General features: G+C 45.7%; 1 protein-coding gene across 4 annotated transcripts in view; it reads left to right on the top strand.

Moving 5' to 3' along the window:
• LOC141273015 (glutathione S-transferase P 1-like) overlaps positions 1-12768 on the top strand; it is an 85286-nt gene extending 72518 nt beyond the window's left edge. For all 4 annotated transcript variants that reach the window (XM_073684316.1, XM_073684313.1, XM_073684317.1 and 1 more), the window contains one exon: positions 12542-12768. In XM_073684316.1, coding sequence (XP_073540417.1) covers positions 12542-12766 — 225 coding nt within the window. In that variant the 3' untranslated portion in view covers positions 12767-12768. The remainder of the gene's footprint in view (positions 1-12541) is intronic.
• Positions 12769-15197: the final 2429 nt, after the last annotated feature.

Here is a 15197-nt window from a genome sequence, read left to right as displayed (position 1 = left end):
ACCTGTCCTTGCCCTATAAGACCCAGCCATTTTCCCCGTCGCCACCTTTTTCTCACTGCTGCTGCTGAGTGTTAGACGGCACCGCTGCTGCTGTTAGCACGCTATACAGTATAACTGTGTGAATTGCAAGCGAATTTTCTCTTAAATAGACAGATAGGTTGGCAGTAGTGACTAGTTTGTAATTGCCGCCCTTTTGAGGGCTAGGTTACATCAGTTCCTATCACTTTTTGCCAGGCAGGTCTGTTTTAGTGCTGTGTAAGTGTTTTTCACAGCGTTTGGCTAAATCTAGCTAAGCAAATCCTTTTGGACCTCTTGCAGTGTGTGTTAGTCAGTGGAGTAGCGTATCTGTGTTGCAAGCTACACCACCTGTGGTTGTAATACAAAGTTTTTACTGCACCTAGCCAAGTGAAACCTTTTGGGCATAGTAGCAGTGTGTGGTACTCATTGTATTGGGCCATCTATACCAAGCTCCACCAGCTTTCAAATTACTAATAATTTTTAGCTGCATCTTGCCTGTAAAATAATTTTGGGCCTGTAGCAGTGTTTGGTACTCATTCTATTAGGCCATCTATACTAAGCTCCACCAGCTTTCAAATTACTAATAATTTTTAGCTGCATCTTGCCTGGAAAATAATTTTGGGCCTGTAGCAGTGTTTGGTACTCATTCTATTAGGCCATCTATACCAAGCTCCACCACCTGTGTATCTAATAAAATTGTTTCACTGCTTCTAACCCAGCCAATACTTTTGGGCTAGTACCACAATTTGGCCACTCAGCTCTGCTCGGTTTCCATCCATCGTTTTTTGTGCAAACAACTCCAGAGTTGTCAATTAGTTAACCACCAAAATGAGTGGCAAAAGGCCTGCTGCTGGTGGAAAGGGGAGTAGGCGTGTTGGGAAGGGAAAAAAAGGTTGTGTTCATGGGGTAGGTGTTAAAGCAACAGTAACATCTGCAGAAGAAAGACCATCTTCCAGCCAAACTAAGATGTCTACTTCTTTTAGTGGCCAATGTGATACGATCCCTTTCTTATGGCCACGCCCATCGCTACAAATTCCAGATGAGGCACAAAAACAGCAGGTGCTTCAACGGATATCAAGTGCTCCTTTAAGTGGGCTCTCCTCCACCTCAACTTCAACATCACAAATACTCCAGTCCTCAGAGGTGTCACCACAATCGCACTTGCTTCCTCACAGCTCCCAAGTCTCCAGCTGCCCGTCTGAGTATGAGGTAGAACAGATGGTTGAGTCTGCAGAGCTGTTTACTCATACTATAGCCTGGGAATCAGAGGTCGACTCCAGCGCTTCTGTGAATCCAGACGAGGAAATGATCTGCACTGATGCCCAGAATCTTTATGAGTCGGATCCAGGACCAGATGAAGAAGGTTCTGAGCATAATGTAGACCCTTGTTCCCAAACTGTAACTTCTGTTGGTGGAGACAATGAGGAACACTATGATGAGACTCAAATACCTGATTGGAGGGACAACTTGACTTTTCGGTCAGGGCAGGAAGAGGTTGGCTCTGAGGACAATGGGTGTGAGAACACACAGGGTGATGATGATGAGGTTGCAGATCCCACTTACTGTCAACCCACAGTCAGCCAGTCGATGAGGTCAGCAGAGGTGGTGGAGGAGGATGCTAGTGACGACGAGGTCAGGTTGCGCCTTCCTGGACAGACGTAGTACTGGAAGCACGTCAACAACTGCATCCTCAAACACAACTCTGCCTCTGACCACAAGTCGTGGTGGTTCTTCAGGTCGCATGGGTTCTAAGCCTTGCATAGCCTGGGCATTTTTTCAGATCGATAAGGATGACCCAACTCATGTTATCTGTAACATTTGTCACCAAAAGCTAAGTAGAGGCCAAAAAATCCATAGTTTGAGTACTTAATGCATGAACCGTCACATGGATATGAAGCATAAGTTGCAGTGGGAAGCTCACTGTGCTACAATGCGGCCTAGCGGGCCGGGCCAACCACCGTCTGCCCCATCTTGTGCATCCGTGGCCTCTTCATCCTCTGTGACTGGTGGGACAGCAGTCACACCTGTTTTGAGACGCAGACCTGCCACCTCTTTACCTGCAACAGCCAGTCTGATTGGCAGGTCATCATTTCATTTGGAAGTGGAAACACCAGCTGGTGTTGAGCGCTCTCAGACATCAAGAGCACCACCTTTGGATCAAGGCAACCTAACTTTTCCGCCTGCATCTTCCTCACAGACCGGCAGTTTGCCGGGGACACCCTACTCCACCCCATCTAAGCACAACAGCCAGCCCTCGGTCCCTCAGATGTGGACAAGTAAAAGACCATTTCCTCCTAGCCATGAGAAAGCTAAGAGGTTGAATTTCACCATATGCAAGCTCTTGGCTACAGAAATGCTGCCTTTCCGCCTGGTGGACACAGAGGATTTTCGAGACCTTATGTCCGTCACAGTGCCCCAGTACCAGATGCCCAGTCGGCACTACTTCTCAAAGAAAGGTGTGCCTGCGCTCCATCAGCATGTCGCACACAACATCACTGCTTCTTTGAGAAACTGTGTGTGACAGAGTGCATTTCACCACAGACACTTGGACGAGTAGGCATGGACAGGGGCGTTGCATGTCACTGACTGGGCACTGGGTAACTATGGTGACAGCAGGACAAGGGGCTGCTGTCCAAGTCTTGCCGTCCCCACGAGTTGTGCGTCAATCCTCTTTATCTCGAAGTTCCTCCACTGCTTCTGCCTCCTCAGCCTCCTCTCGGTCCTCCACCTGCACCCAAAGCCTGTCTGGTCATGCCACCTGCTTTCTAACTGCGCAGAAGGGATCCTGCACACCTCCTTACTATGCTGGCAGCAGGGCTCAATGTAATCAGGCGGTTTTTACTTTGAAATGTCTGGGAAATGTGAGTCACACAGCTGAGGAGTTGTGGTCAGCTCTGGAGAACCAGTTTCATGAATGGTTGTCTCCACTGGACCTGCAACCAGGGAAGGCCGTGTGCGACAATGCTGCAAACCTGGGTGCGGCCCTTCGCCGGGGCAATGTCGCACATGTGCCTCGTATGGCTCACGTGTTGATTTTTAGCCCACTATCCCGGACTAGATGGCCTTCTGCAGAGGGCACGGTCGCTGTGTGCTCACTTCCGCCATTCGCTTCCCGCCGCTCAGCGACTTACATCTCTACAGAAGTCGTTGGGCCTGCCACTTCACCGGCTAAAATGCGATGTGCCAACACGGTGGAATTCAACTCTGCACATGTTGCAGAGACTGTGGCAGCACCGACAAGCCCTGGTGCAATACGTTCTGACTTATAGCCTGGGCCAACGAGATCCAGAGGTGGGGCAAATCACGCTGGAGGAGTGGTCTCAGATCAGGGACCTATGCACCCTTCTGCACAGTTTTGAAATGGCGACGAAGATGTTTAGTGCTGACAATGCCATTATCAGCATGACTATTCCGGTGATTTACATGCTGGAGCACATGTTAAACAGAATTCGGAGTCAGGTGGTGGGACAAGAGGAGGTGGAGGAAGTAGAGGAGGAGGAGTTGTTGTATGCGGAAGGGCTAACATCTGCAAGGTCCAGACGGTCAGCAGCACCAAGGCGGCAGGCATGGGAGGGTGGGGGAGAGGGATTAACCAGGGCATATGGTAGCAGCCAAACTAGTGAGGAAGGTGCAGGAGCCCAGGAAGAAGTGGAGGACGAACTGGTGATGGGCATCGAAGACTCATCAGATGAGGGAGACCTTGATCACATTTCTGTTGTGTGAGGTTGGGGGGAGAGGGCAGAGGAAGGAAGCATGATTCTTACCTCGCCACCAACACAACAGGGACTTGGTGCTCCTGGATGCGCAAGACACATGAGTGCCTTCTTGCTGCACTACCTGTAACATGACCCTCGAATTGTCAGAATTCGAAATAATCCTGACTACTGGGTTGCCACACTCTTAGATCCCCGGTACAAAAGTAAATTTGCCGAAATAATTCCTACCATAGAAAGGGATTCATGCATGCAGGAGTATCAGCAGAGGACTGTTGCAGAATCTTACATGTGCTTTTCCACAAAACACCAGTGGTGCATGTAGTGAATCTCACAGTTCTAACTTGCCAACCGTGGGACTGTCGAGTCTTCAGCACTCAAACCGTAACAGAAACACAGTATCTGCTGGTAACAGAAATTTTGCAGAATCCTATCACAACTTTTTTAGCCCATCATTTGCAAGGCCACAGGAGACAAGAAGTCTGACACATAGTCGACGCCTAGAGACGATGGTACAGGAGTATCTCCAAGTAAACATCGAAGCCATGACTGTGTCACTAGACCCTTGCTCTTTTTGGGCTTCCAATCTGGATAAATGGCCGGAGCTCGCCACTCACGCCTTGGAGATCTTGTCATGCCACGCTGCCAGCATTCTCTCTGAACGTGTGTTCAGCGCTGCTGGTGGTGTGCTGACAGATAAGCACACGCGGCTGTCCACTGACAATGTAGACAGACTCGCGTTCATAAAGATGAACAAGTTATGGATCCGCAAAGACTTTTCTACCCCTGTGTCATCCTGGGGAGAGTAAAAGCTTGAGGATTTGTTAAAATCACCTCACCAACCGTTTTAAGCTTTCAAATTAATAATAATTTTTAGCTGCATCTAGCCCGGAAAATAATTTTGGGCCTGTAGCAGTGTGTGGTACTCATTCTATTAGGCCATCTATACTAAGCTCCACCAGCTTTCAAATTAATAATTTTGTTCTCTCTGAACGTGTGTTCAGCGCTGCTGGTGGTGTGCTGACAGATAAGCACACGCGACTGTCCACTGACAATGTAGACAGACTCGCGTTCATAAAGATGAACAAATTATGGATCCGCAAGGACTTTTCTACCCCTGTGTCATCCTGGGGAGAGTAAAAGCTTGAGGATTTGTTAAAATCACCTCACCAAACATTTTAAGCAACTCTGGGGCAATTGATGCCACTTAAGTGATGTTTGTGCCCCAAATTTTGGGCAAAAATTGAGACTCTTTTTGGAGTCCCCTTGCTGTGTTTTATGTGACGTTGGCATCGTCAATTACAGGTGGGTTGGGTCTCCCCCGTTTTACCCGTAAGAAACTACATACACTATGGCTTGGGGTAACACAGATGGTTGAGTCTGAAGAGCTGTTTACTCAGAGGTCTGCTCCAAAGCTTCAGTGTCTGCTAGTCAGCATAGCAACCCAGCTGCGAAGCAAGCTGCACCGCCTGTGTATCTAATAATGATTTTTAACTGCATCTAGCCTAGGCAGACTGTGGTGACCCCCCAACCAAACCAAGACGCTCAGCCCCCTACCGCCCCCCTTTCATTGACAATACAATCATGTAACTCTTACAACTGGATGGGTGAGGATCGGTCACAGCTTTATTAACGGTTTATACTCATTACATTAGAAAGACATTTTATTTCTAAAATTCAGCTTGTTGCAGCATGCCCTGTGTCTCCAGTCTCCACAACGGCAAGTTGGCCAACAAGTGTAACTCTCCAACATGTCCTTTCTATTTCCTGGCCACGGAGGATCCTGCGTACTCGTATGTAGGACTCTGACCCCCATCCATCACTCTTAACGCTTGTTCCACTCCGTCCTGGAGTCCTGGCAGGAATATGTCCAGTCCAATATCCATTAAGTGAACACAGTCGGGCCGTATTAGGCCTGCTTTCTCCTTCCAGTTGTCCGCCTCTGTCTCTTATAAATTTTGTCATCCAAATATTTATTAGCCGCCTTGTCTGTTCGATGGCCATGATGTCTCGGGCACTTTGCCATACTGCGCTCTGCACAATCTCTGACTATTTTTGTGAAAAATTCTCTGAAGCGCTCAGTGTCTAGTTTCATTATTGCCATTAGTTATGCGCTCTTGTGATAACCGAGGTCGTTTCCCCCGGCCTGTATAACTAAGATGACCGGACCTCTTGCCTCTCTTCCTACCTTGATTACCTCCATTAGTACCTGTGGCCATAGCAGGCCTCTAATACCTCTCCAGTTGAAATATGTGTTATGAAACTCTAATTTCCTCCCGCCTGGGCGGACTTTCGCCCTTTTTTCTGCCCAATATATATACGAGTGGCCTATCACCCACACTGTTGGCTTAGTGTCACCTGTAAAAGAAAAAAACCACGTTAGGATAACAAGTCCGGTCTTATGTATCTCGCCAAACACGTGGATCGCCATCTCCCTATCCTCTGAACTTCCGTTTGTGAGAGTCCTGCTCTTGCTGGTTCCGTGGCCGCGCCTATGCGGAATGAGTGTGTCCCATAATCTTTGGGGTGGTTCCCTGCTGATGTTAGGCATTTACTAAATATAGCTTGGAACTGGTATCTTGATAATGGCGTTCCATCAATGTGTGATAGGAAGAAATTACTTTGTGATCTGATGGTTATATATGTTTTTACTATTGTTACCCGACTCAGCGTACCAATTGTGGGTTTTAGAAGTACCCAAGTGCCCCTGCCCGCTTCAACCGTTTTCGATTTGCGTATGCGTAGACTTATTGCATTATTGGCTATGACTTCGTCCTGGTGTAATAAGCCTCCACTGGTGGTAATTTTGGATTGAGGGACTAATTCTCTTATGCATAGCGCCCCGAAGAAGGCGTTCGCAAATACAGTAGACAGTAGTGTTGCTTCGAATTGTGAGTATCATGTTAATGGTGTTAGGGATATGATGTGAGAAATCAGTTTTAGTGACACGGGACGGGACGTCTACACTCCTGACTTGGCTGACCCCTTTTCCACCCTTTTATGGATTGTCTGATGATGAATCTCTTTGTCACATCTCCCCAATTCAGTAGTTGGAAGTGAAATGCTACTCCGGTCAGCCACCGCTGCGCTGACGCCCCTGATATGCCCCTCATCATTAGCTGGTGGAGAAATTCTATGGTGACTTGTAATCTGGCTTGTTCACATTGGTCAATCCGTCTGCCTGCTACTAGTCATGTCCACTGTTCCCATGCCTTACCTATTGCTTGCCACATCGACGGGGCAACTGACGCTCTGATTAATGGCGTCAACTATTCTCCACTAGATCCCATAGGGAGGCTGGGCAACTGTTGCCCGATGGGTGGGCGTTGGGGAGGAGCTCTGTGAAAATCTGCCAATTGAATTGTGATAAAGCGTTAGCAACAGCAGCTTTAGACCCCTCAGCATCGTGGCTAGCGCGGACCCATACATTGTGTTTTAGGCACAGGAATGCTAGCCGGCATAGTAGGCCTAGCACTGGGAGAGACGATGATGCCATATTATTAATGAAGTGTGCTAGGCTGGTGTTTTTTGTTATGAAGAGTATATTTTTGTTAGCCAGGCATGCGCCCCATATTTCTATTGCTATCACTATTGGAAACAGTTCCAGGACTGTCTGTTTTTTTGTCAGCACTTGTTCTGCCCAATACGGAGGCCATAAGCTTGTGCACCATTGGTTATTTAGTATTGCTGCATATCCGCCTGATTCTGCCGCCCCGGTGAATAATCTTAGTTCAATGTTGGACTGTTCTCCTGACATAAATAATGTGTGACCGTTGAATGATTATAAGAAGGTTTTCCACACCTCTAAGTCCGCCCGTAGCTGCCTGCATATCTGATTGTATGACTCAGTTTAGATGCCTATTTTTGTTGCGGGCGATAAATGAAGAGAAAAAACCCTTCCGACTGGCATCACCCGGCTCGCAAACACGAGGAGACCTAGTAATACTTGCATCTGCTGTAGTGTTACTTTCCATACTGCGCAAAAAATCTAGATCAGGTGTAATGTTTTGGTATTTTTTTCCATGGGAGGCGGAACAACCTTGCTGTGGTGTCGATTTCGATGCCTAAGAACGATTTTTTTTTTTAGTTGTGGGGCCTATGTTTTTGGTTGGGCATAATGGGACTCCAAACCGACGGGAGATGTTTGTGAATTCGTTGAGTAAGGGGCAGCGACAGTGGATGACCAATCGCCACATGGCAGAAAAAGAAAGGAAAAAATCAGCTCACCCACCTAGAAGATCAACAGCACGGAGCCAGGAGTGCTACCAGACGAACATGAGGAACCAGGAAGATCCAGCTGAACAAATCTTCTAAAATCCACTTTTTATTGGGTCATACAAAAAATATTTTAAAAGTCCACCTTGGAGAAGAACAGCAAACGCGTTTCGAACTAAAGGTTCTTAATCATTGCATAGCAAAAAAACAGCAAGGAAGTGGTATTTGTCATGTCCTGCTATGCACCTGTTCAAGGCTGAGTTAATCAGAAATTTAAGCACACATACCATGTTAAAATCATATAGCATAGAAACAATGCATATAAATGTAAATAATCCAAAAGAAAAAGAAAAGAAGAAAAAAGGAATATATATAATAATAATCTATAAATGATCATTCATAATGATACATCAAATCATGTCTGATGATTAAACCCGCTGGTACACGTGTATTTAAAGTATAAATCCACCAACTTTCTCTATTAAGGAGCTTTCTCCTATAATCATTCACCAAATCTCCACCAATCGCCACGGCCCATGGAGGGGCCACCACAGTCAGTGAATCCTTCCTTATTTAGTATAGAGTCTACCAATACTTTGGGCGTATTAGCCCAGCTGTGAAGCAAGCTGTACCGCCTGAGTATCTAATAATAATTTTTAACTGCATCTAGCCTAGGCAGACTGTGGGGACCCCCAACCAAACCCAGACGCTCTGCATCTAACCCAGCCAATCATTTGATAGTATTGCTAGTAGCAGAGTCGCATGGGCTCTAAACCTTGCATAGCCTGTGCATTTTTTCAGATTGATAAGGATGACACAACTCGTGTTATCTGTAACATTTGTCACCAAAAGCTAAGTAGAGGACAAAAAATCCATAGTTCGAGTACTTCATGCATGAACCGTCACATGAATATGAAGCATAATTTGCAGTGTGAAGCTCACTGTGCTACAATGCGGCCTAGCGGGCCGGGACAACCACCATCTGCCCCACCTGTGTCATTCTGGGGAGACTAAAAGCTTGAGGATTTTTGAAAATCACCTCACCAACCATTTTAAGCAACTCTGGGACAATTGATGCCACTTAAGTGGTGTCTGTGCCACAATTTTGGGAAAAAATGGAGACTCTTTTTGGAGTCCCCTTGCTGTGTTTTACATGACGTTGCCATCGTCAATTCCAGGTGGGTCGGGTCTCTCTAACCCCCCCCCCCCTCCTTTTAACCGTAAGAAACTACATACACTATGGCTTGGGGTAACACAGATGGTTGAGTCTGAAGAGCTGTTCACTCATACTATAGCCTGGGAATCAGAGGTCTGCTCCAAAGCTTCAGTGTCTGCTAGTCAGCGGAGTAGCCACCGCCTGTAGATCTAATTACAATTTTTTTTTTTTCAAATTCAAGGTTTTTTTTATTTTTGTGTTGAAAAAGTACAAGAAAATACAATATATATATATATATATATATATATATATATATATATATATATATATATATATATATATATATATATATATATATATATATATATATATATATATAGTAAAAGGGGTAGTATAACTATAAATGTATGCCTAACGACAGTACATTGGGGGGTACAGGGAGGGTTTTCCATCAATATCCAGATCAAGCATGTATTTTTCCATATGAAAGATGGAGAGAGAGAGGGAGCCGACCACGGCAGACCACCAATCAATAGAGTGCGATTATGATTATTGTTGTGCCGACATCACGGATAACTTTAGTTGGGGGCTAGATGGTAGGAGTCAGAGTTTTGCAAATCAATCCAATCCCTCCAAATCACACAGTATCTATCAACATCAGCCGGTGAAATGGCTATCAGATGCTCCATCCTATTAAGGAGGGAGATCTCCGCAAACCATTCCTCCACAGTGGGTGGGTCTCTGCTTTTCCAGTGTCGTGGATTGACATTCTTAGCCGCCTGTATTAGGTAGCCTATTGATGACCTTTTATAACTACGTTTACTTATTGGTAACATTGATAAAAGGAGGGCTTCTGGCGTATTAGGGATAGTCAAACCAGTTATTTTCTCAATCATGGGAACCACCTTTGCCCAAAATGCATTTATTATAGGGCATGCCCACCATATGTGTGACATTGTCCCTTCCCTCTCCCCACATCTCCAACATCTATCTGAGACCACTGGATACCATCTATGAAGGACTGCTAGTACCCGGTACCATCTAGAGATAATTTTGAAGGAGGTTTCCTGAGCTTTGGACCCTATTGAGGTTTTATGTGTTAGGAAGAAACATTTATCCCATTGTGAGTCAGAGAAGGACTTCCCCAGTTCCCTTTCCCATGCACCGCAGAATCCTGGCCTATTGTCAGTTACCTGGGCAATGAGGAGATTATACAGTAGGGAGATGGAGTGTGTAGGGGGTGACAATGATAGGCTCAATTTTTCAAAGTTTGTGAGATCTCTATGAAGATGTGTGCGCTTCTTCACAGTTGAATAGAAGTGTTGTAACTGGCTATATTCAAAATTAGCCTTCGGGGAAGTGGCTCTTCCCTGTAACAAGTCATTGAGGGGGAGCAGCGAAGTATTGGAGATGACATGAGAAAATAATATCGGATGGGATTCATTTGAACAGCGAAATCTATTTGCAGATAGTCCTGGTGGGTAATCTGGATTATCTGAAATCGGGAGCAAGGGGCCCTGGGGGTCGATTGAGGATAAGCTTTTTTTTTGGGATCTCAAAGCCAAAGCAGTGGCATAAGCACTATATGACATGAGGCCAAGAGAGGGGACAATTAAATGGGCGCACCATGGGAGAGTGGTAAGAGCTTTAGGACAAATGGATTGAGCTATTTTGACCCACAATTTCCCCTCCGAATGATGGAAGAAGTCCAGGATTCTAGCGTGTACTGCTGCCATGTAATACCTTCTACAATCCGGAAGGCTAAGGCCCCCCTTTTGTTTGTGTCTGATCAGAACGTCCCCCCGAATGCGTGGACGCCCACTTACCCTGATAACTCTGCAAAAGCTACTGCGTAGTCTTTTCCAAAAATTTGAGGGAATTACCATGGGAATGGTTTGGAAGAGGTATTAGAGTTTAGGTAGGACGTTCATTTTTAGTATATTTATTCTGCCGAACCAGGAAAAATCCTTCACCGGCCAAGAAGTAAGATCTCTATGGAGTTGTTCAATAAAGGGCCCAAAATTAAGATAAAATAGACGGGAGAGGTCTCTATGAATACGAATTCCTAAGTATTTGATACCCTGTGAGGGCCAGGCAAAGGGAAAGTTGGACTGGATGGAATCCTGTATGGATTTGCGGAGGGAGACATCGAGGGCCTCAGACTTCGCAACATTGATTTTAAAATTTGACCATGTACCAAAGTGATCTATTTCAGCCATAACAGCAGTGATGGATATATGTGGTTGAGTGATATATACTAGGACATCATCAGCTAATGCAGAGCACTTGTGCTCGGTGCCTCCCACCTCAATCCCCCTAATATTGGGGTTATCGTGAATTGATGAGAGCAGGTGCTCCATCACTAGGATGTATAAGAGGGGACAGAGGACATCCCTGCCTTGTCCCATTGGTGATTATGAAAGGTGATGATAATGTAACATTTATCTTCAGCCTAGCTGACGGATTGCGATACAGGGCCATGATTTTGGCTATAAAAGGGTCCCCTACCCCAAGCTTTTTAAGAAAATAATATATGGCGTGCCAGGAGACTCTATGGAATGCTTTCTCAGCATCCAACGAGAGTATCTAATTACAAATTTTTAACTGCATCTAGCCCAAGCAATACTTTGGGCCTAGTAGCAGTGTCTGCTAGTCAGCGGATTAACCCAGCTGTTAAGCAAGCTACACCACCTGTAGTTTGGACACTTAATTTTTTCAAAGGAAATGGTTCGGGCCCCCGGGACACTTAGTGAAGAGCATCGGGGAGGCACCCCAAGGCACAGGGGCTGGGACTGGTGGTAGGACGCCTTGCGGTGGACCGCCAAGCTCGATCCTTATAAAAGCGTTTTAACTGCAGCAGCTTTAGTGGACGCTACTGGAGCTGGAATTACCGCGGCTGCTGGCATGAGACTTGCCCTCCAATAGATCCTTGTATAAGGATTTAAAGTGTACTCATTCAAATTAGAGAGACAATTTAAATTAAAAAGATTAGACCTGCCTCCACCGCAGGGGAGCTCGCTCGACCCACCAGCGGACAGGCACCAGTATTGGGAGAGGGGGGCTGGCCGTCAGGGTCCACCGCGGCTCTGGCACAAACCCAGCGACACGGAGGTCGCACGGGCAGGAACGGACTGGCCGTGTCGGCTTCACACTTTTTTGGTTTTAGAAGGGCATGACATGCCTATATCTGTGTCTCCCCCTCCTTTTACTCCTCCACCTCTTTTTCTTTTCGCATGACTATATGTACTTGTCACTTTTCCATGTGTTAGTTGTGTCTTCTGAGCAGTTTGTCAGCTTTTGGACACCTTTGAAGTGTTTCTATGTGTTTTTGTTTGCCTGCCATTGGTTTTAACGGTGTTCGAAGGTGTTCGACGAACCGAACTCGAACACTACGGGGGTGGCTCAACACTATTAATATTACCACTCCTTTTTATTACAGATCTCATATGCTGACTACAACCTGTTTGATACCCTTCAGTGTCATCTTGACCTTGACCCAAAATGTTTAGCCTCATTCCCTCTGCTCTCCGCCTATGTAGAGCGAGTTGCTGCCCGGCCAAAACTCAGCCAGTACTTGAAATCTGAGAAGCGCAATAAGCGACCCATCACTCCCAAACACAAATGGGCCTCACTTATTAGTGCTGTAAAATACACATTCCTGTAAACGTGACTGTAACATTTTGTATTAATAAAACTAAATTAAAATGTTTTCAAGTTGAAAAAGTGTTGCCTGTTCTTTATAATAAGACATCAACCCATCCAACATTAATCATATGCACTTATGCAAAACTCAGAAGTGGTGCAGGACAAAAATATTGATAATAAACTGCATCAAGATTTATTGTATATAAATAAAGTAAAAAAGAGAGAATTGTAAAAAGGGGTAAAAATGGGAAACCAGGAAAAAGGGAGGCTACCTAGACTCTGATTCAAGTAGAATGTAATAAATAGTAAAGGCTATAGTATGATATATCTATATCTATCTCTCAGAACGTAGTGATATACAGAGATGCATACACCTAAAAATGTAAATAACACAATGTTGAATATCATGGCTGCCACCGGGAATTTCAGGGACCCATACTGGCAAAATTTTCGGGCCCCCCCTTGATGCTCCGCCTCCACTTCAGCTCTGCCCCCACGACAAGCTAGACTCTTCTGGCTGGGCCCTACTCTAACCTATTAAACATTTCTTATACCTAAAAAAGTATTGAATATTTTATTTATTTTTCTTTAAAGGAATGCGTCACATACATATTTTTTTTAAAGTAATCAATCGTACCACATATAAGGAACAAATACCACCACACCACATAGTACCACCACATAGTGACCGAATAATACCACATACAAGGAACAAATACTGCCACACTATGGCCGGACCACATATTCCCACCACAGTGACTGAACACTACAATACTGATCATTAATAAAAAAAAAAAAATCTTGCCATAAGTTTCATTATACACAGGAGCTCTATACTTACCAATATAGTGTACCAGTGACATTATACTCAGGAGCTCTGTATATAGTGTCAATGTACAGGTAATAGTGATCACCAGTGATATTATATACAAGAGCTCTGTACTTAGTATATAATGTGTAGTGTCAGTATAGAGGTTAAGCCATGGCCCCACTATCACTATTTGGTCAGTATTCAGTCACTATTTTTTCTCAGGAGTGGATGCCAAAACCAGGTGAGGAACCATCAGTCCAAATTTATAATAGAAACAAGTGCACCAATTCTGCATTTATCACCCACTCCGGAGATAAAATATAGACCGAATACTGTCCAAATACTGATAGTGGGGCTGTCTCCTTACACACTGACTCACCAGTGACGTCTCTTGTTGAAGTCCTTCATCTTCGCTTTTCTCCTTCGTCCAGCGCAGACCACCATCATTCCTTCCAGCCAGGACTCGTCTCTGCATAAAGTAACACACAATCATCTAGAGCACATTCCCCAACTTCTACACTACACAGTTGAATACAGACATGCACCCACCATTAATATATAATAAGCTATTATGCAACCCACCATTCCAAATATAAATTGTACTCCACCAGTGCTCCCCCACTAACTATAAATAGTCACTTTTCCCACCTAATAAAGACATAAATTAATTAGAACCTGTACTCTTTCCCCCAATTCATTACCAGTCACACTCCTGCATCCTCAACGCCCCCCACTCTGTACCCCACACTCCCCCCAATTCATTATATTTACATGCCCCTTAATGAATTTGGACTCTCATGTCCTCTCTCCCCCACCCACACCCTGTATTCATCATCATTTGTCCCCCCCCCCACTCCCAATTAATCATGTGCCCTCTCACCCCCTCTCCCAATTCATGTGCTCTCCCTACCCCCTACTCCCAGTCCACCATATGCTCCCCCACCCCCAGTTCATCAAGTGCTCTACCTACACCCCACTCACAATTCATCATGTGCCACTTCTGAACTGGCATCCTGGCGCTGGTATATGACGGCCGTACATGATGACGTCATCATGTACACGCCTTCTCCAGCGCGTCAATGAATGGGAGGAGGGACTCCCTTGGAGCTGCACGGCCGTTCAGTTTTGATGGCCGTGAGTTCCAAGACTCCCGTCCCAGTGCAGAGGACATGTACGCCGCCAGCTGCAGCGCGGCGGGTGGGACCCCGGGGCCCTGTGAGCAGTAGCACAAGAGGGAGGGGCCCCGGGCCGGGCCCCTGCTCTTTGCTTAAGGTCACTGGGCCCCATACAGCAGTAAGGGCAGTAATGCCGTGAGGGCGGCCCTGATGAACATTACTGATCAGCAATATGAGTCCGAGAAGCCACCAAAAACCGACGCATGTTTCGCATATATGCTGCATCCTGGGGTGGCTGCATGGCGATCCAAACTCCCTTTTGTTTTAACAACAACAAACATAAGAACATAATTTGATGATATGTCCCCATAGTTCCATAATGTTATTGTGCCAGGACAACTGTCTCCTATGGTGTAAATGTGTCTCAGCCGGGCCCCTGCTCTTTGCTTAAGGTCACTGGGCCCCATACAGCAGTAAGGGCAGTAATGCCGTGAGGGCGGCCCTGATGAACATTACTGATCAGC

Source organism: Phyllobates terribilis, unplaced genomic scaffold (assembly GCF_046119375.1).
Source record: "Phyllobates terribilis strain yellow unplaced genomic scaffold, ASM4611937v1 Scaffold_5__5_contigs__length_657084704, whole genome shotgun sequence".
Lineage (NCBI taxonomy): Eukaryota > Metazoa > Chordata > Amphibia > Anura > Dendrobatidae > Phyllobates > Phyllobates terribilis.
This window is presented reverse-complemented; position numbering and strand designations above follow the sequence as displayed.